The sequence below is a fragment of the Heptranchias perlo genome, chromosome 19, assembly GCF_035084215.1.
Source record: "Heptranchias perlo isolate sHepPer1 chromosome 19, sHepPer1.hap1, whole genome shotgun sequence".
In the NCBI taxonomy this organism is placed as follows: domain Eukaryota; kingdom Metazoa; phylum Chordata; class Chondrichthyes; order Hexanchiformes; family Hexanchidae; genus Heptranchias; species Heptranchias perlo.
In genome coordinates this window covers 45,122,639-45,147,341 of record NC_090343.1, presented here as the reverse complement: position 1 = coordinate 45,147,341, position 24,703 = coordinate 45,122,639, and the positions used below count along the sequence as shown (strand labels likewise).

General features: G+C 44.5%; 1 protein-coding gene across 1 annotated transcript in view; it reads left to right on the top strand.

The window, feature by feature from the left end:
• Positions 1-5,128: 5,128 nt before the first annotated feature.
• The window catches only part of LOC137335338 (bactericidal permeability-increasing protein-like), a 35,907-nt gene continuing 16,332 nt past the window's right edge, over positions 5,129-24,703 (top strand). The window contains exons 1-5 of the mRNA XM_068000668.1: positions 5,129-5,295; positions 14,417-14,602; positions 16,458-16,572; positions 22,301-22,429; positions 23,734-23,889. Of these exons, the coding sequence (XP_067856769.1) occupies positions 14,491-14,602; positions 16,458-16,572; positions 22,301-22,429; positions 23,734-23,889 (512 nt within the window). The 5' untranslated portion in view covers positions 5,129-5,295; positions 14,417-14,490. The remainder of the gene's footprint in view (positions 5,296-14,416; positions 14,603-16,457; positions 16,573-22,300; positions 22,430-23,733; positions 23,890-24,703) is intronic.

Here is a 24,703-nt window from a genome sequence, read left to right as displayed (position 1 = left end):
AGTCCACTCCGTGGATTTAAAAAGGGATTAACAGTCAGCCATACACAAACTGAGCAAATCACGTGGCAATGTAGAAGTTTGAATTATCCTTTTCTCCAGCCTGTAACAGGTGAAACTTTCAGCATTGTATCGAAATGAACTTGGCTCAAGAATCTACTTTAATCAGCTTGCGTACAGTGACTGGATTTAAAGGGACAACCACGGAACTAGAATAAGACAAAACATCCAATTTTTGTCACGAGGATCTGACTGGCTGACTCATGTCAAGATGTGGATGAGCCAAAATTTCCTCCAGCTTAATTTCAGTAAAATCTAAATCCTCCTTTTGTTGGCTTCTCCCACACCTACATGATTCTGATCTCAACTCCAGCACACCCCGGACATCACCTCACGCTGAGTGAGAAATTGCAGAACACTGATGTGATATTCCACACAGGGCTTGGCTTCCTCTCCCACATAGAATCATACAGCACAGAAGGAGGCCATTGGGCCCATCGTATCTGTGCTGGCTCTTTGAAAGAACTATCCAATTATTCCCACTCTCCTGCTCTTTCCCCATAGCCCTGCAAATTTTCCCTTTTTAAGTATTTATCTAATTCCCTTTTGAAAGTTATTATTGAATCTGCTTCCACCGCCCTTTCAGGCAGTGAATTCCAGATCATCACAACTCGCTGCGTAAAAAAATGTCTCCTCATCTTCTCCCTGGCTTTTTTGCCAATTATTTTAAATCTGTGTCCTCTGGTTACTGACCCTCCTGCCAGTGAAAACATCTTCTTTTGAAACATCTTCTCTTTTGCCAAGAACATGCCTTTATCACCTGGAGGCTCAGCCTTTATAATGCTCTCCTAGTTGGCCTCTCTGCCACATTCCCATCACCCCATTGTATCATTACCTTCTCAGGACGACTAGGGATGGGCAATAAATTCCGGCCTTGCCAGCGACCCCCACATCCCGAGAATTAATTTTAAGAGAACAGGTTTTTAACATGAACTGAGATTGCAGAAGTATGATACTTGTGGCAAACCTCCAATGGGAATAAAGACAAGGGGAAATATTATTTGTCCCCTTCACAGAGCGAGAGAGACAGGAAGTGAGAGAGAGATGTGATTTTACAATGCTAAGCTCCCAGCAGAAAGTCATGCTCCTCTGGAGCTCAGCCTGTGATTTTCACCCATTCATTCAGCAAAAATAAAAAGATAAAAAGGACAGACTGAAATTAGTGAAGATACAAAGAATCATAAATTAGTTAAAAATACTGTGTACAGAAAGCCCTGGGACTTGTGCTGATGGTGTTGATGTATTTGATCAGATGTACGGTTGAACTATTAAATTAAACAACTTGCCTTTAAATAACCGCTTTCCCGACCTCAGGACATCCCAAAGCGCTTTACAGCCAATGAAGTACTTCTGAAGTGTAGGAAAAGTGGCAGCCATATTGTGCACAGCAAGATCCCACAAACAGCAATGTGATAAATGTGCCTTGTACACAGGGTCACGAATTCCTATCGTTTTAAAACAGAATGTGCAATTCTGCATTTAATTTCTTGCCCACGTATCAGTTCCTCTGCCCTGATCCTCAAATTTTCCAGGGAGAGAACTTGAAAGTCATTTGCTGTTATTAATAAAAACACACACTCGAATCAAACAGCACAAAGAGGAAATACATGTATCGTGAGCAGGCTCTGAAATGACTGTGGCTGGGTTCCCATTAAGTTGGTGCCTATCTACTCCATCAGCTGTGAAATTACATGGGGCTCCGAGGCAATCAGGGCCCCCGATTGGATCCCAGTGAAAGGGACACCCACACAATGGTAATAGCTGATCCCTCATCACTCTGTCAACTGTTGCCTATTGCAAACAGGTCTTTCCATGACCGTACGTGTTGAGGATCGGATAATGGATTAAGTAGGTGCTATTTGGCATCGTCGTGTAGTAAAATGGAGGGGGTCCCAAACCAAACCTTAGCACAGAGTCCCCGGAAGGGAGATGTCGCTCCTGTATGGTCACTAGTAGGTTGTTGAGGCCTCCTGTAAGGAGGTGTGAGCTCGCTCTCTCTCTCTCTCAATGTTTAGTGTTCGGGAGAAGCCAAACCCTGGCAGGTTCTTCAGGCTGGAATCAGAACATTTTGACTTTGTGTGCCTCGAATTTAAAATTCTCATCCTTGTGATCAAATCTCTCCATGGCCCCTTGCCCTTCCGTATCTCTGTAACCTCCTCCAGCCCTACAACCCTCTGAGATCGCTGCGCTCCTCCAATTCTGGCCTCTTGCACAGCCCTGATTTCCATCGGCCCACCATTGGCGGCCGTGCTTTCAGCTGCCTAGACCCTCAGCTCTGGAATTCCCTCCCTAAACCTCTCCGCCTCTCTTCCAATCTCTCTCCTTCTTTAAGAAATTCGTTAAAATCCACCTCTTTGACCAAGCTTTTGGTCACCTGTCCTAATATCTCTTCATGTAGCTTGGTGTCAATTTTTCTCTGATTACGCTCCTATGAAGAGCCTTGGGATGTTTTACTATGTTAAAGGCGCTATATAAATGCAAGCTGTTGTTATAGAATGGGCGATAGTGACTCGGCAGCCCGTTCTGCATCTCATTGACTTCGAGGAAGAATAGGAGGCCCTGCTGCAGAAGGTGTGCCAATGGGGTAAAAGTGCAGGTTCTAACAGAATGGAGGGAAGTCAGCGAGCGAGTCGACGCGGTGACTCAGGTGCCTTGTAACTGGCTGCAAATGAAGAAGTTGTTTTTGCTGGTATCAGGAGTAAGGCGAAGGTGAGTGTGCTCCTCACGTTTGTTGTGGGGCTCACTGGCAGTAGTGTAAAGCTAAGTTGGGAACTCCGACAGGCTCTGGGAGGACTCATTTTGAGCCCTGTAGAAAACACTCTTTCATTGCCCCTCAGCTGCATGGGAGTCTTTTCATGAAGATGGTGGGTCAGCAAACAGGTGTTGAGGAGTCTGGGCCGAGCTGCTCCTCTGCTGTTTGGGTCTTTCTCAGTGGGGGGTTGGCAGCCATGAATGAGCAGGATAATCCTGTTCTCCTAAGAGCAGCCCACCCAGTAGTCCTCCTCCTTCAAATAATGCGGGCAGATTGGAATGCTGCACGAGGAAGGCATCAAGGCTTCTTCCTGGACAACAAGCCACTGACGTACACAAAGATATTTCTGTGGTCAGATACCACCTGAACAGCGATTGAGTGCTAACCCTTGCTGTTCATGAAGACCATGGGGGTTGATATGGCGAGCCCTGATAACCACGGGTACCATGTGCGATCATCTGATGCCTCCTTTCAATAGGAAAAGTTATGATGTTGCTGCCCCTCGCGAATGTAGCGGGCATCACTCGTGGCAAAATGTCTCATGTGGCAAAATGTCTCCTGCGGCTTGCCTGGTCCAGATGTTCTGTGCAGGTCACTGGGCAGCTGGTTGCACAAATCCATAGCAGCCTGTCAGAGGTCCATTTACTGGTACGTGTGGAGGAGGCTCTGAGGTGGTGTTGGATGTGGCCCAAACATTTTGGAGGGACGTTGTATCTGTATTTGTATCTGGTCCTTCAGAAACTCCTCTTCTTTGTCCCCAAGAGAATATCCATCCTCATCTCTTTGCAGCAATCAAAAATAATGAAGCAAATTACAGGCAGGACAAAGAAACCCTCTAAAAATGTAAAACCAAATAACGCATGTAGCAAAATGCAATAAAAACACACACACATATACACACACACACATATATACACAAAAACTACTTCATGGAATTCTACCTACTTCTTGCCTCAGCAGGTCAGATCTCACAAGCCCCCTGCACCCAGTTTTTGTGGGCTAACCCTGTCTGAAGGCATCAGATTCAGCCTGGGAACCTAGCCAATGATATTCACTGTGTACAGATTTGGTCTTCTTATCTAAGGAAGGATTTACTTGCCTTAGAGGCAGTACAACGAAGGTTCACTAGATTGATTCCTGGGATGACCGGTTGTCCTATGAGGAGAGATTGAGCAGAATGGGCCTATACTCTCTGGAGTTTAGAAGAATGAGAGGTGATCTCATTGAAACGTATAAAATTCTGAGGGAGCTTGACAGGGTAGATGCTGAGAGATTGTTTCCCCTGGCTGGAGAGTCTAGAACTAGGGATCATAGTCTCAGGGTAAGGGGTCGGCCATTTAAGACTGAGATGAGGAGGAATTTCTTCACTCAGAGGGTTGTGAATCTTTGGAATTCTCTACCCCAGAAGGCTGTGGATGCTGAGTCTACCTGCCTTGGTTCTGTAACTCTTAATACCCTTACCTAACAAAAATCTATCAATCTCAGTTTTGAAATTTTCAATTGACCCCCAGTCTTAATAGTTTTTTAGGGGAGAGAGTTCCAGATTTCCACTACCCTTTGTGTGAAGAAATGCTTCCTGACATCACCCCTGAATGGCCTAGCTCTAATTTTAAGGTTATGCCCCCTTGTTCTGGACTCCCCCCTCCAGAGGAAATACTTTTTCTCTATCTACCCTATTGAATCCTTTAATATAAATAAAAAAACATAAACAAGGGTTAAAGCAGCAAGCTGCATCAGTCACCTCGACTGCAGGGGGTAGCCAGGCAGCATTATTATAGTCTTCTGCCCTCTTTCACTCTCTCACCTTTCTCCCTCACACTTTTATCTCTCTTCACAGCACGCACATCTCGCCAAGAAAGGAAGGAAACACTGGAGGCTGCGCTGTTCCAGCATTCACAGCAGTAATGAAAACCCTCCATTAAACTGCACGGCCTACAGCTTTAACTGTTGCTATGGATACCGCAATAGCTTCTAGCTTCATAACATTCTCTTACTTTCTACTGCTTTCCATTGAGAGAAAGCAAGAGAGATGCCGTGATATACTGGCACAGTGCAGACACATACAAGACCACATTCCTGAGGCGGGAGGGTGGGAGCCTAATCTCTTGCACAAGCCTCCCACTGAATTTCTTGTGCAAGAGATTTGTGCAAGGAAACACCGTGTTGGTGTTTTCCTTGCACAAATGGGATTGGCAGCAATTCCCAGGGAGGCCGTTCTCAAACCACCCACCTGATCACAGTCACTCAGCAATTACTTTGTTTTTATTTTGATTTAAGCATTATGAAACTTCCTTTATCTTGAACTTCCTGCTTAGGTTTGTGAGGCAAGTGAAGAGGCAGAAATCGATCTGCTTTTCAGAAAACACACACAAATCAAATCGAGAAGAGCCCATGTTCAGAGCCTCTGGATTGATTGGTTCGTTATATCTTGTTCAGAAAAGGCTGGAGATGGCTATCTGAAGGATTGAGGCAGTTGGTTTCTTCAGGTAGGATTGCACAAGTATTGGAGGTCGAGCAGCAGGGTTGGGAAAGACAGAGAGTCAACCTCCAACGGAGTGAAGTGCTCACAGAGCGAGGACATTCAACTGGGAATTTGCTGAGTGTGCGAATTAGGTGCAGAGGGGGAAGGAGGTGCTCAGCGATTTAAACCAAAGATCTAGAGACTAAGACTGAGCGAAGCATCAAGGGAGCCACACAAGGAATCAAAAATCAAGCAGAAGTCAAAAGGTGATGTTACAAGACAAGGAGAAGGGCCGAGGCTAAGTCAGTTAGTATTTAGTTCATTGGTGAGTGCTTATTGTTCTTAGTGGTTAGTGTCTTTAATGGTTGGTTAGTGATTTTTAGTAGTTAGTGTTTTAGTGTTAGATTATCAGTAAATTGCCTAAAAACTAAACAAACAGATTAAGTAACTGTTAGCTAACATGGCAGGAGAGCTGGGGCTTGTTGCACGCATGTCCTGTGCTGTGTGGGAACTCCAGAACACTTCGTGTGTCCTGGAAAACCACACGTGCAGGAAGTGCCGCCAACTGCTCGAGCTCAGAGTTTCTGAGCTTGAGGGTCGGCTGGCGTCACTACAGCACAGACGGGAAGCTGAGAGTTTCATAGATATCACGTTTCAGGAGGTGGTCACCCCGCAGCTACAGAGAGTTCAGGCGGAGAGGGACCAGCGGATGGACTAGGAGGAGCAGGCTGGCAGTGCAGGAGTCCCCTGGAAGCGTGGCACTCACAAACCAGAATACCAGTGAGGATGATAACACCTCGGGGGAGTGCAGTCAGGAGCAAATCCACAGCACCGTGGGAGACTCAGCTGCACGGGGGGGCAAGAGAAATGTCGTTATTATAGGGGATTCGATAGCCAAGGGGACAGACAGGTGTTTCAGCAACCGTGAGTCCCACATGGTGTGTTACCTCCCTGGTGCCAGGGTAAAGGACATCACTGAGAGGGTGCAAAACATTTTGTGGGGGGAAGGGGAACAGCCAGAAGTCGTGGTCCATGTGGGAACCAATGACATAGGAAGGAAAAGGGTCGAGGTCCTGCAGTCAGAGTTTCAGGAGCGAGAGAGCAATAAGGCACACAGAGCACTGGGAGGGACAAGTAGCACGAGAGTAAAGAATAGTTCAGAAATAGGAGGGATCAGACAGGGGGCAAATGCGAGGCAGTCTAAGATGAGATTGGAGTGCATGTGCGTAAATGCGTGTAGCGTGGTAAATAAGGTTGGTGAGCTGCAGGCTCAAGTCGTCACATGGGACTATGATATAGTGGCAATAACAGAGACCTGGCTCAAAGAAGGGGAGGATTGGGTACTTAATATTCCTGGCTACAAGGTATTCAGGAAAGATAGGGAAGGAAAGAAAGGCGGGGGGGTGGGTGACAGTATTGAGCAAAGAAAATATTATAGCACTGGAAAGGGATGATGTAGCTGAGGGGTCAAAGACAGAATCTATTTGGTTAGAATTAAGGAACAATAGAGGAACTATTACGCTACTGGGTGTATACTATAGGCCACCAAATAGTGGGAAGGAGATAGAGGAGCAAATTTGCAGGGAAATTACAGAAAGATCAAGAACTATAGAGTGGCGATAATTATCCCAATATAGACAGGGACAGTAACAGTGTAAAGGGCAAAGAGGGGGAGGGATTCCTGAAATGTGTTCAAGAGAACTTTCTGGAACAGTGTGTTTCCAGCCCAACCAGGAAGGAAACAGTGCTGGATCTAGTTCTGGGGAATGAAGTGAGGCATGTTTAACATGTTTCAGTGGGGGAGGATTTAGGGAGCAGTGATCACATCATTAGGTTTAGAATAGTTCTGGAAAAGAACAAGGAACAATCAAATGTGAAAATGCTTAACTGGAGGAGGGTTAATTTCAGTGAGTTAAAAGGGGATCTTACCCAGGTGGATTAGAATCAAAAATTGGTAGGCAAAACAGTAATTGAACAATGGGAGGCCTTCATGGAGGAGTTGGTTCTGGTACAGAGTAGACATATCCCAATGAGGGGGGAAAGGAAGGGCATCCAAAGCTAGAGCTCCCTGGATGACTAAAGATATAGAGATTAAAATGAAACAGAAAAAGGAGGCTTATGACGAATGCAAGGTTCATAATACAGTAGAGAACCAGGCTGAATACAGAAAGTACAGAGGAGATCTAAAAAAGGGAATAAGAGGGGCAGAGAGTGTGAGAATAGATTAGTCGCTAACATAAAAGGGAACCCAAAAGTCTTTTATAAACAGATAAATAGTAAAAGGGCAGTGAAAGGAAGGGTGGGACCGATTAGGGATGAAAAAGGAGATCTTCTTGTGGAGGCAGAGGGCATGGTTGAGGCACTAAATGAATACTTCACATCAGTCTTCACTAGAGAAGAGGATGCTGCCATTGTAGCAGTAAAGGAGGAGGTAGTAGTGATATTGGATAGGATAAAAATAGATAAAGAGGAGGTGCTTAAAAGATTGGCAGTACTCAAAGTAGAAAAGTCACCCGGTCCAGATGGGATGCATCCTTGGTTACCGAGGGAAGTAAGGGTGGAAATTGTGGAGGTTCTGGCCACAATCTTCCAATCCTCCTTAGATATGGGGGACAGTGCCGGAGGACTGGAGGATTGCAAATGTCACACCCCTGTTCAAAAAAGGGAGAGGGATAAACCCGGCAATTACAGGCCAATCAGCCTAACGTCGATGATGGGGAAACTTTTAGAGACAATAATCTGGGACAAAATTAATTGGCACTTGGAAAAGTAGGGGCTAATAAATGAAAGTCAGCACGGATTTGTTAAAGGAAAATCGTGTTTAACTAACTTGATTGAGTTCTTTGATGAGGAAACGGAGAGGGTTGATGAGGGTAGTGCGGTTGATGTGTTTTTGAATTTTCAAAAGGCATTTAATAAAATACCACATAATAGACTTGTTAACAAAATCCCATGGATTAAAGGCTCAGTGGCAGCATGGATACAAAATTGACTAGGGGACAGAAAGCAGAGAGTAGTGATGAACAGTTGTTTTACAGATCGGAGGGAAGTTTACAGTGATATTTCCCAGGGGTCAGTATTAGGACCACTGCTCTTTTTGATATATATTAATGACCTGGACTTGGGTATAAAGGGTATAATTTCAAAGTTTGCAGATGACACAAAACTTGGAAATGTATTAAATAATGTGGAGGATAGTAACAGACTTCAGGAAGACATAGACAGACTGGTGAAATGGGCAGACACATGGCAAATGAAATTTAACGCAGAGAAATGTGAAGTGATGCATTTTGGTAGGAAGAATGAGGAGAGGCAATATAAACTAAATGGTACAATTTTAAAAGGGGGTACAGGAACAGAGACCTGGGGGCATATGTACACAAATCTTTGATGGTGGCAGGACAAGATGAGAAGGCTGTTATATAGCAAATGGGATCCCGGGCTTTATTAATAGAGGCATAGAGTACAAAAACAAGGAAGTTATGCTAAATGCTAATTGTGTTCAATTCTGGGCACCACACTTTAGGAAGGATGTCAAGGCCTTAGAGAGGGTGCGGAAGGGAACTACTAGAATGGTACCAGGGATGAGGGACTTCAGTTATGTGAAGAGACTGGAGAAACTGGGGTTGTTCTCCTTAGAGCAGAAGTTTAAGGGCAGATTTGATAGAATTATTCAAGATCATGAACGGTTTTGATAGAGTAAATAAGGAGAAATTGTTTCCAGTGGCAGATGGGTCGGTAACCAGAGGACACAGATTTAAGGTGATTGGCAAAAGAGCCAGAGGCGACAGGAGGAATTATTTTTTTACGCAGTGAGTTGTTATGATCTGGAATGCACTGCCTGAAAGGGTGGTGGAAACAGATTCAATAGTAACTTTCAAAAGGGAATGAGATAAATACTTGAAGGGAAAAAATTTACAGGGCTATGGGGAAAGAGCAGGGGGAGTGGGACTAATAGGATAGCTCTTACAAAGAGCCGGCACAGGCACGATGGGCCGAATGGCCTCTTCCTGTGCTGTACCTATTATGATACTATGATTGCATAAATCCGTCTGAGGCACTGACAGAACTGGCCTGTGCAGGTAATGTTATACAAGAATGGCTCTCTCTTACTTCAATCACAACCTTTCTCCTCTCTCTATTTTATTGATATTATTACAGTCATTGTTCCTCTGAACTATCTTAATCCCCCTGAATTTCAGACACAATCCTCGTCCCACCTGATGGAAATAGGATTCATCGTATTGCCTCCTACTCTAGTTCATTCATTCTTTCCCAGGTCCTCAAAACTGTAGGACTCCTCACTTGCCTCAGTCTTCCTTTACAAACTTTTAAAACCCACGCTTGGAATCACTGAACTGCTATATCTGGGTGTATCCTATTGTCTCGCCCACTCTTTACAATCTTGGTGGTTTACTGCATATTGGGCCTTGGCCCTTCACATAGGTTTCTCAATTTGAAAAAAAGAAGTGGGGCTGGCTTAGTCAGCTAAGATTGTACAATGCAGCCCCAGGCAAGAACATAACAACATAAGAAATAGGAGCAGGAGTAGGCCATACGGTCCCTCGAGCTGATCTTGGCTGATCTTCTACCTCAACTTCACTTTCCCGCCCTATTCCCACATCCCTTGATTCCCTTAGTGTCCAAAAATCTATTGATCTCAGTCTTGAATATATTCAACGACTGAGCATCCACAGCCCTCTGAGGTAGAGAATTCCAAAGATTCACAACCTTCTCAGTGAAGAAATTTTTCCTCATCTCGGTCCTAAATGTCTGACCCCTTATCTTGAGACAATGACCCCCTAGTTCTAGACTCTCCAGCCAGGGGAAACAGCCTCTCAGCATCTACCCTGTCAAGCCCTCTAAGAATTTTATATATTTCAATGAGATGACCTTTCATTCTTCTAAACTCCAGAGAATTTAGGCCCATTCTACTCAATCTCTCCTCATTGGACAACCCTTTCATCCCAGGAATCAATCTAATGAACCTTCGTTGCACCCCCTCTAAGGCAAGTATATCCTTCCTTAAGTAAGGAGACCAAAACTGTACACAGTACTCCAGGTGTGGTCTCACTAGAGCCCTATATAATTACAGCAAGACGTCCTTACTCTTATACTCCATCCTCCTTGCATAAAAGGCTAATATACCATCTGCCTTCCTAATTGCTTACTGTACCTACAAGTTAACTTTCTATGATTTGTGTACAAGGACACCCAAATCCCTCTGACTAGCAACATTTCTTAGTCTCTCACCATTTAAAAAATATCTTGTTTCTCTATTTGTCCTACCAAAGTGGATAATTTCACATTTTCCCATATTATACTCCATCTGCCACCTTCTCGCCCACTCACTTAACCTATCTATATCTCTTTGGAGTCTCTTTGCGTCCTCCTCACAGCTTACTTTCCCACCTTGCTTTGTATCATCAGCAAACTTGGATACATTACACACGGTCCCCTCATCTAAGTCATTGATACATACTGTAAACATTAGAACATAAGAAATAGGAGCAGGGGTAGGCCATACGGCCCCTCGAGCCTGCTCCGCCATTCAATAAGATCATGGCTGATCTTCTACCTCAACTCCACTTTCCTGTCCCATTCCCATATCCCTTAATTCCCCTAGAGTCCAAAAATCTATTGATCTCAATCTTGAATATACTCAATGACTGAGCATCCACAGCCCTCTAGGTTGAGAATTCCAAAGGTTCACAACTCTCTGAGTGAAGAAATTTTTCCTCATCTCGGTCCTAAATGGCCGACTTCTAATCTTGAGACTATGACCCCCTAGTTCTAGACTCTCCAGCCATAGAGTCATAGAGTCATAGAGTCATACAGCACGGATAGAGGCCCTTCGGCCCATCGTGTCCGCGCCGGCCATCAGCCCTGTCTACTCGAATCCCATATTCCAGCATTTGGTCCGTAGCCTTGTATGCTATGGCATTTCAAGTGCTCATCCAAATGCTTCTTGAATGTTGTGAGGGTTCCTGCCTCCACAACCCTTTCAGGCAGTGAGTTCCAGACTCCAACCACCCTCTGGGTGAAAAAGTTCTTTCTCAAATCCCCTCTAAACCTCCCGCCTTTTACCTTGAATCTATGTCCCCTTGTTATAGAACCCTCAACGAAGGGAAAAAGCTCCTTAGTATCCATCCTATCTGTGCCCCTCATAATTTTGTACACCTCAATCATGTCCCCCCTCAGCCTCCTCTGCTCCAAGGAAAACAAACCCAATCTTCCCAGTCTCTCTTCATAGCTGAAGCGCTCCAGCCCTGGTAACATCCTGGTGAATCTCCTCTGCACCCTCTCCAATACTCACCAGCCAATCACTTACCTCTTCCAACCCTGGATCTATCCTATCAAGCCCTCTAAGAATTTTATACGTTTCAATGAGATTATCTCTCATTCTTCTAAACTCCAGAGAATATAGGCCCATTTTACTCAATCTCTCCTCATTGGACAACCCTCTCATCCCAGGAATCAATCTAGTGAACCTTTGTTGCACCCACACAGCTGAGGCCTAAGCACTGATCCTTGCGGCATCCCACTGGTTACAACCTGTCAACCTGAAAATTACCTGTTTATTCCTACTTTCTGTTTTCTATCCATTAACCAATACTCTATCCATGCTAATAAATTACCTCAAACCCATGAGCCCTAGTTTTGTGTAACAACCTTTTATGTGGCACTTTATCGAATGCCTTTTGAAAATCCAAATATACTACATCCACTGGTTCCCTCTTATCTACCCTACTAGTTACATCCTTTATAAACTCCAACAGATTTGTCAAACATGATTTCCCTTTCATAAAACCATGTTAACTCTGCCTAATCATATTATGATTTTCTAAGTGCCCTGTTACTACGTCCTCAATAATAGCATTTTCCCTACTACTGATGTCAGGCTAATTGGCCCGTATTCCCTGTTTTCTCTCTCCCTCCTTTCTAGAATAGCAGGGTTATATTTGCTACCTTCTAGGGAATTCTGGAAGGTCAAAACCAATGCATCCACTATCTCTGCAGCCACCTCTTTTAAAACCCTAGGATGTAGGCCATCAGGTCCAGGGGATTTGTCAACTTTTAGCCCCATTAATTTCTTCAGTACTTTTTCTTTACAAATATTAACTACTTTAAGTTCTTCACCCTTGGTTCCCCACTATTTCCGATGTTTTTTTGTGTCTTCGACTGTGAAGACAGATACAAAACATTTGTTCAACATCTCTACCATTTCCTTATTCCCCATTATAATTTCTCCTGTCTCAGCCTCTAAGGGACCCATGTTTATTTTCACTAATCTCTTCCTTTTTACATACTTGTAGAAGCTCTTACAATCTGTTTTTATACTTCTTGCTAGTTTACTCTCATACTGAATTCTCTCCCTCTTTATCAATTTTTTGGTCATCCTCTCTGAAGTTTCTAAAACCCTCCCAATCTTCAGGATAAATGGGTTTGATCGAGTAGCCATTACTGAGACGTGGTTGCAGGGTGACCAAGGTTGGGAACTAAATAGTCCAGGGTAATTGACTTTTAGAAAAGACAGACAAAATGGAAAAGGAGGTGGGTGGGTGGGGGTAGCCCTGATAATAAAGGATGAGATAAAGGCAGTCTTTAGTCTTCCTGCTCATGATGCAGTCTCCTCTACATTGAGGAGACCAAGCACAGATTGGGTGATCGCTTTGCTGAACACCTCCACTCTGTCCACAGGTGTGACCCTGACCTGCCGGTCACTTGCCATTTTAATTCTCCATCTCACTCCCACTCTGACCTCTCCGTCCTCGGCCTCTTACACTGTTCCAATGAAGCTCAACGGAAGCTCGAGGAACAGCACCTCATCTTTTGATTAGGCACTTTACAACCTTCTAACCAAATCTAAACCGTTACCTAACTATGGGGTGTGACCGTCTCCTGGGTCCAAGTGTCCAGGTAACTCTTCCCCCTCCCGGATGCATCGCAATGTCTGCACCTCGGACTCCAGCTCAACAACTCTGAGCCAAGGTTCCTCGAGCTGCAGACACTTACGGCAGGTGCGGTTGCCTGGAATCACGCTGCTCTCCACAAACTCCCGCATGCTGCAGTTACGACACACCACCTGCACCGCTATTCCTATCTAACCTTGTTTTATTTCTTTACTTAATTAAAGTTTTTATGTAATTAATTCACTTGGTTTATTTTTAAACTAATTAATTTATCTAGTTTAAGTTATTAATTTAATGAAGTATTAGCAAGTTATAGGTTCCTAGGGCTTCATTTAAACAACTCCCCTAGCTTAGAGAGGAAAAAAGTTTAATACTCACCAACCAGTCACCAATCTGCTGTCCCCCGATGTCACTCCTTCAAATTTCAATAAAGGAGTGGCTCATTCACCAATTACAACTTGCATTTATATCAGGGCTTCAACCTTGTAAAACATCTCAAGGACCTTCACAGAGGCATAAAAGAAACAAATGCTGAGCCAAAGAAGGAGAGATTAGGAAAGGTGACCAAAGCTTGTTCAAAGAGGTGGATTTTAAGAAGGGTCTTAAAAGAGGAGTGGGAGGTGGAGAAGTTTAGGGAGGAAATTCCAAAGAGTGAGACCTAGGTGGCTGAAGGCACGGCTGCTAATTGTAAGGCAAAGGGAGGGGGTTTTCACAACAGGCCAGAGTTAAAGGAACGGAGTGTTCAGGAGGGGGGGAGGTTGTAGGTCTGGAGGTGGTTACAGAGATTGGGAGGGGTGAGGCTGTGGAGGGATTTGAACACAGGGATTAGACTCTTAAATTCGAGGCACTGGGGGACTGGCAGCCAATGTAGGTCAGCGAGTGCAGGAGTGATGGGTGAACGGGGCTTGGTGTGAGTTAAGATACGGGCAGCAAAGTTTTGGATGAGATGAAGTTCACAGCGAGACTGGAGAATAGGAAGCCAGCCAGGAGATTGTTGGAATAATTGAGTCTGGAGATGACAAAAGGCAAGTACAAGGGTTTCAGTGTAGATGAGCTGAGATGTGGGTGGAGACGGACGATGTTACAGAGGTGGAAGTAGATGGTCTTTGTGATGGAGAGGATATGTGGTCAGAACTTCAACTCGAGGATTCAGGAACTGAAACAAAATCTCAGATGACTAAAAATGAAACTAACATTTCTCTGCTACTTCTGCATTAATTGTGTCTTGTTCAGAAAAGAGTGGAAAAGACTTGCCTGTCAGTGACTGTTCAGTGTCACGGTGTAGAACACATCGAGCGTGAGTCGAGATGCTGGCGAAGATGATCTGGATGGTGATGATCACTCTCCTTTTCGCTTCGCACACCTTGTGTAGAAACCCAGGACTGAAAGCAAGAGTAACACAGAAAGCCTTGGACTATGGTAAGCGTGCACAAGTTTATCAGTTTATACGTATGGGTTTTGATTATGTAAGGGTTGAAGGAGTCTGAGGAATTGCCATGTGCCACTGTTCAAACTGCTACACTTGGCTCATGGATCAGCTCCAACAAACAGAGCGATTTCACCCTCAAGAAGTTGAGTTTACAAATGTTACTTATTTTGATGTATGTGACTTCAGAAAAATTATGTTGTGCCTAACATTTCCCCATTGTTGACAACTCTTGGGCGTTATCCAAACCTGAAGCCCTCCTGTGCAGCTCCCATGCACTCCCACACACTTGTGCTTTTAATTCTATCAACCTCCCCTATTGCTCCCTTGGGCTAAGTCCGATGTGCAGTGCTTGATCCTGAACTTAGGTTTCTTGCCTAAATCCATTGCATCACCAAGATAGCCTTCCACCTTCGAAACATCACCCATCTCTGCCCTACCTCTCTCTTACTGCTGGTGAGTCTCTAATCAATGCTTCTATCACCTTGAGGCTCAATTTCTCTAATGTCCCCTTTCCCACTTCTATCCTCCATAAATTGCAACTAACTTCCCGCATCCATTACCCACTCACGATCCTGCACTTCCATCTTTCTGGTTCTCACTGGGCTCCACTGGCTCCCTGTACCCCCCATATCAATTGGCCTTGCCGTCAAATGCCTGCGTGGCCTTGACCCATCTTACCTCAGTGACCTCCTTTGACCCGATGTCTCTGCTCGCACTATTCCCTCCTCTGACCTCTTATTCCATGTCCACTTCTCTCCACTATTGGCAGCCATTCTTTGAGCCACCATGTCTCTGCCCCGCCCCCTGGAACCTCCTCCCTTAATCCACTCTGCCTTACCTCTTAATTCACTGCCTTCAAAAGTCTCCTCTACAATTAGCCACATCTGAGATGTATGCCTGACCTGAGGAATGCTATATAAATGCAAATTGTTATTATAGTACTGTTTCTGGATTGTACTAATATGAAGTAGTGTACACTAGTGGATACTATTGTGTAATTGTCTTTACTGATGTGTATTGATCTCACCAATGTGTATTTGTGGGTATTAATATGGATTGCTGTGTATTGATCCAGTGTAGTGAATACTCATAAGGAGTGGTCTGTATTGTTGTGTCCTAGCCCAGTGTTGTCCAGTAGAAATCGCTGACCAGCCACAGGTGTGGCTATGACATTATTGTGGCCACATGTACTAATTTTAATAGAAAATGTCTTACACACAATACAGGTAAATGTACTTCAGGTGTGTATATTTACTTAACAAACATCTTCCACCATTCAGTAACTAAGGAAGTATCACTCACAACGATCAAAAACACTTGCACACTCTGCCTTTCATCTTACCATTTTACCAACAAATACACAAAAAGGTTAAAGTTCACATGCTCATGCCATGCAAATATGAGTATTGAGATTGCATGCCCAACATTACTCATTGTTTATTTACTAACCAGATATGCAATTAGCCACATCTGCATTCCCAATGAGCCACATGTGGCCAGTGGTGAGTGTATGCACTAGTATTATCTGTGTGTACTTGTATGTATTGGTCATCTCATCGAATCTTCACACTCTTCCCTACCACAAGGCTACACGTGCTTCGACATCATCATTGTATGTGGCAAGGCCAGTAGCAATACAGGACTCAGACTGGAGTTGCCAGTAGAGCAGATGGTCCAGCAGCATCGTGGGGTTTGTAATGTGTAGTAGTGCCCAGTAACGATCACTAATTGTGAAGGAGAGTGCTGGCGTGTATTGCTGTGTAACAGAGCAATGGGTTGTACTGGTCTATTCTCCCTGTGTACTAGAAGGCTCTGGTATTCTCTGACATCTGGCTTGTCCCACAGGTCGGCAGGTCGGGGTCCAGGTGTTGCAACAGAAACTGCGGGAGATTCATATTCCAGACTTCAGCGGCTCTGCTCATGTGTCCGTGATTGGAAACGTCCATTACAAAATCACAGGGTGAGTGAATGGAATATTCTCCAGGAAAATGTATGAAGATGATTTGCTCCAAATTGACAACGTCCATCACTGAATGACCTAGAAATTGGACCGTGTTTGCTCCTGTTTTTCAGGCGCTAAGTGGTCTATTGAGTGCCCAAAACGGCTGGCAGGAAGTGCGCCACCCGCCATATTGGGTAAGGACAAACAACAGGCGTCCTTTACCCACACCTGAAACTCGCATTAGGCTCTTTGCATGTGCAAATAAAGGGTTTGCAAATAAGACAAAAATCAACAAGAAATCTAGAATCATACAGCACAGAAGGAGGCCATTCGGCCCATCGTGCCTGTGCGGCTCTTTGAAAGAGCTATCCAATTTGTCCCACTCCTCCACTCTTTCCCCACAGCCCTGCATAGTTTTCCTTTTCAAGTATATATCCAATTCCCTTTTGAAAGTTACTATTAAATCTGCTCCCACCAGCCTTTCAGACAAATGATTGTATCATCAGTGTCCAGACACCTCCATGACATGTGCACGCCACTCTTGTTCTTACACCAAAGTGCTGTGCAAGGAGAGGAATGAGTTAAAGGGGAAATGTATTCACATAGATAAGTACAGATGAGGGAAGCCATTCAGGCCATCTAGCTCATCCTTCCATAGAAACCTACGATCCTCCCATCGCAGCATATAACTAACTACCTCTTGAGTGATTCCAAACTTCCTATATCCTACCCAGAAAGCCAGTCCAGGTATTAATCCCTATTTCTGTAACCTCTCTGTGCTCCTTCAATTCTGGTTTCTTGCACATCCCCTACTTTCTTCGCTCCGACATTGGCAGCTGTGCCTTCAGGCTGCCGAAGCCCTAAGCTCTGTCATTCCCTCCCTAAACCTCTCCACCACTCTACTTCTCTCTCCTTGAAGATGCTCCTTAAAACTTACCTCTTTGACTAAGCTTTCAATCACCTGTCCTAATGTCTCCTTATTTGGCTTGGTGTCAACTTTTGTTTGATAATCACTCTTGTGAAGCGCCTTGGGATGTTTTGCTATGTTAAAGGCGCTATATAAATGCAAGTAGTAGTAGTAGTAGTAGTAGTAGTAGTAGTAGTTGTTGTTGTTGTTTGTTGTAATGCTTCTTAATATCAGTCCTGAAATTGCCTTTTACCAGTTTGTGCCTGAGTCCCCTTGTCCTGCACTCGTGGTTTAACTTGAAATGGTGCCCAGGAATGACCTATGCTATTACACTTGGTATCTTATATAGCACTACAAGGTTCTCGACCATTATCTCCTTTTAAGGCTGAAGAGTTTAAATGTTCCTAACCTTTCTTAATAACTCAGTCCTCTGACCCTTGAGATCAGGGTCTCTTGGCCTGGCCCTGCACCACTACCAGTAACTCAGTGACCAGAACTGAATGCAGTATTCAAAGCAAGGCCTGACCAAAGCATGATACAGCTTCAGTATGATGGCCTTATCCTTACACTCTACTTTTTCACACTCCGTTTGAAGTACTGCTTTCAATTGTGGGCACCAAACCTTAGGAAGGATATACTGGGCTTGGAGGGGGTGTAGCGCAGATTCAGCAGAATGATACCAGGGTTTAAAGGGTTGAATTATGAGGACAAGTTGCATAAACTTGGCATGTATTCCCTTGAGTATAGGAGATTGAGGGGTGAACTAATTGAACTGTTTAAAATGATAAAGGGATTTGATAGGGTAGATACAAAGAAACTATTTCCTCTGGTGGAAATAATCTTAAAATTGGAGGTGGGCCATTTAGGAAGGAAATCAGGAAGCACTTTTTCACACAAAGCGTTGTAGAAATCTGGAACGCTCTTCCCCCAAAAGACTGTGGATGCTGGGTCAATTGGAGCTTTCAAGACTGAGATCGATAGATTTTTGTTAGGTAAGGGTAGCGAGGGATATGGAGCAAAAATGGGTAAATGGAATTGAGGTGCAGATCAGCCATGATCTAATTGAATGGCGGAATAGGCTTGTTGGGCTGAATGGCCTACTCCTGTTCCTATGTTCCTTCTGATTTGGCAATATAGTTCAGCATTCTTTTTACTTTGTTATTTGATGCTCTGCAATGGTCGCTATTGGATATTCCGTCACTCACAGATCTCTTTCAGCCCCTTCCCTAGTTCATTCAAAACTACTCATTAAGTAAGTACTTCCCCTGTTATTATTTTTCCCCAGTGTATTGGATTGCATCAGCCATTGTTCTGCCTGCTTGTCTAACTTGGTGCATTGGAGTCTGTCACAGAAACTAATTAAAGGAAAGAAAGAAGGACTTGCATTTCTATAGCACCTTTCATGACCTCAGGACATCCCAAAGTGCTTTACAGCCAATTAAGTATTTTTGAAATGTAGCTGCTGTTGTAATGTAGGAATTTTTTTTTTATTCGTTCATGGGATGTGGGCATCGCTGGCAAGGCCGCATTTATTGCCCATCCCTAATTGCCCTTGAGAAGGTGGTGGTGAGCCGTCTTCTTAAACCGCTGCAGTCCGTGTGGTGAAGGTTCTCCCACAGTGCTGTTAGGAAGGGAGTTCCAGGATTTTGACCAACGACGATGAAGGAACAGCGATATATTTCCAAGTCGGGATGGTGTGTGACTTGGAGGGGAACGTGTAGGTGGTGTTGTTCCCACGTGCCTGCTGCCCTTGTCCTTCTAGGTGGTAGAGGTCGTGGGTTTGGGAGGTGCTGTCGAAGACGCCTTGGCGAGTTGCTGCAGTGCATCCTGTGGATGGTACACACTGCAGCCACTGTGCGCCAGTGGTGAAGGGAGTGAATGTTTAGGGTGGTGGATGGGGTGCCAATCAAGCGGGTTGCTTTGTCCTGGATGGTGTCGAGCTTCTTGAGTGTTGTTGGAGCTGCACTCGTCCAAGCAAGTAGAGAGTATTCTGTCACACTCCTGACTTGTGCCTTGTAGATGGTGGAAAGGCTTTGGGGAGTCAGGAGGTGAGTCACTCGCTGCAGAATATCCAGCCTCTGACCTGCTCTCGTAGCCACAGTATTTATATGGCTGGTCCAGTTAAGTTTCTGGTCAATGGTGACCCCCAGGATGTTGATGGTGGGGGATTCAGTGATGGTAATGCCGTTGAATGTCAAGGGGAGGTGGTTAGACTCTCTCTTGTTGGAGATGGTCATTGCCTGGCACTTGTCTGGCGCGAATGTTACTTGCCACTTATGAGCCCAAACCTAGATGTTGTCCAGGTCTTGCTGCATGCGGGCACGGACTGCTTCATTATCTGAGGGGTTGCGAATGGAACTGAACACTGTGCAATCATCAGCGAACATCCCCATTTCTGACCTTATGATGGAGGGAAGGTCATATACGGCAGTCAATTTGCTCACAGCAAGTTTCCACAAATAGCAATATGATATTTTTGCCATTTTAATTTCTCGTCCCACTCCCACTCTGTGCTCTCTGTCCTCGGCCTCCTACACTGTTCCAATGAAGCTCACGGAAGTAAGAGGAACAGCACCTCATCTTTTGATTAGGCACTTTACAGCCTTCCAGACTCAACATTGATTTCAATAACTTCAGACCATAACCACTGCTCCCATTTTTTGGACCGCAGCTGCTGGTAATGGTTCTGTTGTTGCCATTTACAGCTTTTGTTTCTTTACTTGTCCCATTCCCACCCTCCTTGCCTTGCACCATCATCCTTTTTGTCATTGAATCACTCCCGCTCTCCACCCTATCACAGACCTTCCCTTTTGTTCTTTCCTCCCTTCCCTCCCCCTCCGACCCCCCTCCTCTTTCCCTGGCTCACTACTTGCTTAAAAACTGTTGAATCTTTAACTTCCTCCAGTTCTGACGAAAGGTCATCGACCTGAAACGTTAACTCTGTTTCTTTCTCTATAGATGCTGCCTGACTTGTTGAGTATTTCCAGCATTTTCTGTTTTTCTTTATTTTCTTTTGGTATTGGTTGAGGGATAAATATTGGCTAGAACTCCCCTGCTCTTTTTCAAAATAGTGCCATGGGATCTTTTACCTGAGAGGGCAGACGGGGCCTCGGTTTAACTCCTCATCCAAAAGACGGCACCTCTGACAGTGCAGCACTCCCTCAGTACTGCACCTGAGTGTCAGACTAGATTATGTGCTTAAATCTCTGGAGTGGAATTTGAAACTTCTGACTCAGAGGTGAGTGTGCTACCACTGAGCCACAGCTGACAGTGAATAATTTACAACATACTAAAGCACCTTTATGTTGCATGCCTTTACATTGCAGAACGATTTGTTCTGAATCCCTCTGTACCATGGGAGATTCTGATCTTCACAGTTCCCTGTGCCTTGTGCGCGGGATCACTGGTTACCATCGTTTTACAACAGAATGCTCAATTCAGCATTTAATTTCTTGCCCAAGTATCAGGTCCTCTGCTCTGAACCTCAAACTTTCCAGAGAGAGAACTTGAAAGTCATTTGCTGTTATTAAAAAAAAAACACACTCAAATCAAACAGCACAAAGAGGAAATGCATGTATCATGAGCAGGCTCTGAAATGACTGTGGCTGGGTTCCTGTCAAATTCTGTTCTCTGGATCAATATATTCTAGAACCAACAAGAGGGCAGGCCATATTAGATTTAGTAATGAGTAATGAGCTAGACTTGTTAATAATCTAACAGTAAGGGAACATATATCTAACAGTGATCATAATATGATTGAATTCAATGTTTGGTTTGAAAACGAGAAACTTAACACAGTTACTAAGATTCTAGTGGGCATCGCTGGCAAGGCCGGAATTTATTGTGTCACTCACAGATCTCTTTCAGCCCCTTCTCGAGTTCATTCAAAACTACTCATTAAGTAAGTACTTCCCCTGTTATTATTTTTCCCCAATGTATCGGATTGCATCAGCCATTGTTCTGCCCACTTGTCTAGCTTGATGCATTGAAGCCCGTCAGAGGAAATTCACCAGAAACTAATTAAAGAAAAGAAATAAGAACTTGCATTTCTATAGCACCTTTCACGACCTCAGGACATCCCAAAGTCCTTTACAGCCAGATTTCTAATGACCATCCTGTGCTAATCCTACCCACCCCCCACATACAACATCCAATTCTGTAACTAATAGGGGAGCAAACATTGTAAAGTGGACTAGTAGGTTCCTGTCAAATTCTGTTCTCTGGATCAATATATTCTAGATCCAGAGATTTAAGCACATAATCTAGTCTGACACTCCGGTGCAGTACTGAGGGAGTGCTGCACTGTCAGAGGTGCCGTCTTTTGGATGAGGAGTTAAACCAAGGTCCCGTCTGCCCTCTCAGGTAAAAGATCCCATGGCACTATTTTGAAAAAGTGGATTAGTAGGTTCATGTTACATCTCCATTAGGGGAATTACTGTGTATCGGAAGGCAGTATTCAGCCTAATACTATGGGTCCTGTCATGGAGGATTTATTAGGAAGGTAATAGAAATTGTTGGGAGCTGGTTGTCTAACAGCACTGAACAAATTAAGATGTGTTTTACTGTTAGGGTGCGTTTGCTTTTAAGTTAATATTCCTGGAGGTAAAACTCTAACAACTGTGAGCTCCCTAAACGTTCTATTCCATGTAAAACACTTCACCCCGTTGCTTTTTATGGTTCATTTTCTTGATTCTGGCTGAGAAGGCGGGCACATGACCTGCTCCCAGACACGGCCTGCGCTCGAAGAGAGATAAATTCAAAACTCTGGAAAAATTCTTTCAGTTATTACGGCTGTAGTGAGAATGTAACGATAATTTGTGATGTAAATTTTGTTTCCAGGATGCGCATTGAGGATTTTGGTCTGCCTCAGTCTGCCGTGGGATTCTATGTCGGCACCGGCATTAAGCTCTCCATCGACAATGCCTACATACACATACATGGCAACTGGAGAGTGAAGTATCTTTTTATGTGAGTATTTTGTCTTTGTTTTTTTTTCATCAATTTCCTTTTGTCCCTTCCTGAAGCTGCTGAATCATTCCATGGTGCTGTCAACCCTCTGAAACCTCACCCAAGGGGCACCAGTTTTTGGTTGGACCTACTAGGTGAGCTTTGAACACTCCTCAGGAGTGGTAACCTGGCTGATTTTACCCCTCTGTAACCCAGGGGTCACTGAGGCCAATTTGCAGCTACTGCCCAGCTCCCATCTTCTAACCCAGTGCCGACCAGGGATTGGATTTTGGGCCTTCCTACTCTGTATGGTTTAGTACCACATCGGAAGGTGCATTTGGAGAGCGTGGAATAGATCTTAACTTTGTGCGATAGTGTAAAACGGGTGATAACGAGTCGGCAGCCCATTCTACATCTGTCCCGATTTTTATTTCCATTAAAGTCAACGAAAATGGGGAGAGATGTAAAACGGGCTGTTGACTCGCTATTACCTGTTTTATACTAGCGCACAAAGTCAAGATTTACCTGCGTGTTTTTTGTGTGTTATTTTAAAGTTGCTTTCTTTGGTTCATTTTCTTGACTCTGGCTGAGAAGGCGGGCACATGACTTGCTTCCAGACACGGCCTGCACTTGAAGGGGGATAAATTCAAAACTAATTTGCAGAAACATTATTTCAGTGAGCGAGTGGTCAATCTGTGAACAGGCTCCCTAGGGAGATGGTGGAAGCAGATAGCTGTTAGATTCATTCTGATTCATTCAAATGCAAATTAGATAGATTTCTTTCAGAAAATAACATTTTGGGATACAGTATATGAGTAATTTGAGATGTGACATGTGATAAGTGAAATATGCTTGGGAGGAACAGGTGACTTTTGACCTATGGTTCCCAAAGCTCTCCATCATTGTGGTTTTCCTCACCTCATGTCTGGGTCTGTTGTAGACTAATTGATAGAGATTGATTGCTATCATTAGTCAACAACTCCATTATTGTTGTATCATGTGATTATCTGCTGATAGGGTGAGATGAAGTAGGGAGGGAGGAGGCTCACGTACAGCACAGACCTGTTGGGCCGAGTGGCCTGTTTCTGTGCTGTAAATATTATGTAATGCTATAAAATACTACTGGAGCGTCCAATTTACGTAATTGCTCCTCATAATCCAATCCCTCCATCACCTGACAGGGTGGAATTTAATACTTTGCGTGTGGTTGGGTTGGTAATAACTGGCAGTGCCATGAGGACTCAGTTCATTCGTCAGTCTGTCTTCTGATATATCTTCTCTCCATCCAATGTCTTGCGACTGCTGATGTGTGTTTGTCTCTGCAGAAAGGACAGTGGCTCTTTTGACCTGTCCGTGAGCAGATTGTCAATATCGGAGGCAATAGGAATGAACCGCGATGCTACTGGCCGCCCTTCAGTGCGCAGTGCCACCTGCAAAGCCAACATTGGCAACTTGGACATCAAGTTCCATGGAGGAGGAAGGTAATGTGCTCAGTAATTAAGGAAAGAAATGGATCTGCCCCCGACCCCCCAGCCCCAGTTTCTCCCCTCCCTCTCTCCACTCCTCCTGATGGTAGGGCTCCATAAGTACCAGAAGCCCTCTGGTACCTTCCCCAATTGGCTGTTCTTCATTTGAGCTTAGAGGGTCATTGGCGGCAGGCTACTTGACAGCGGGGTCAATTCTGATATGTTCTTTCCTTACATAGCAGATTATGTGGTCATTTATCTCATTGCTGTTTGTGGGGTCTTGCTGTGTGTTAATTGGCTGCCATGTTTCCCTGCATTACAACAGTGACTGCATTTCAAAAAGTACTTCATTGGCTGTGAAGCACTTTGGAACATCCTGAGGATGTGACAGGCGCTATATAAATGCAAGTTCTTTGTTTCTCTTCTATTTTTAAGATATAATCTTTTCAAGGTCACGCTTTTCTCCCTCCTGGCAAGCCTTGGCTTTCAGCTCGATCCTGCGACTGTCGGTCTCGGCCTTGTTCAGTCCCACTCTACAATTGCTAGTGTTTTAACTCGCTGCACCCTTTCCCCACTGTTTCCAATAGCTGAGCCACTTGACTCCGGCTATCAGTAAATTTTTCTATAACCCTCACAGTTTCCCCATCCCTCCAACCCTGCTCTGGCCTCCGGTGCCTTGGACCAACCGCCATCAACCCCACCCCAGCATTCCTGCACCGAATGTCCAGGGCACTTCAGACCTATTCTTGACTCCAATGCATGAGGTCCCCTACTGGTACCCTCATGAAAGAAATAGCCATGGAGAAATTCAAAAGGAGTCAGCGGGCTG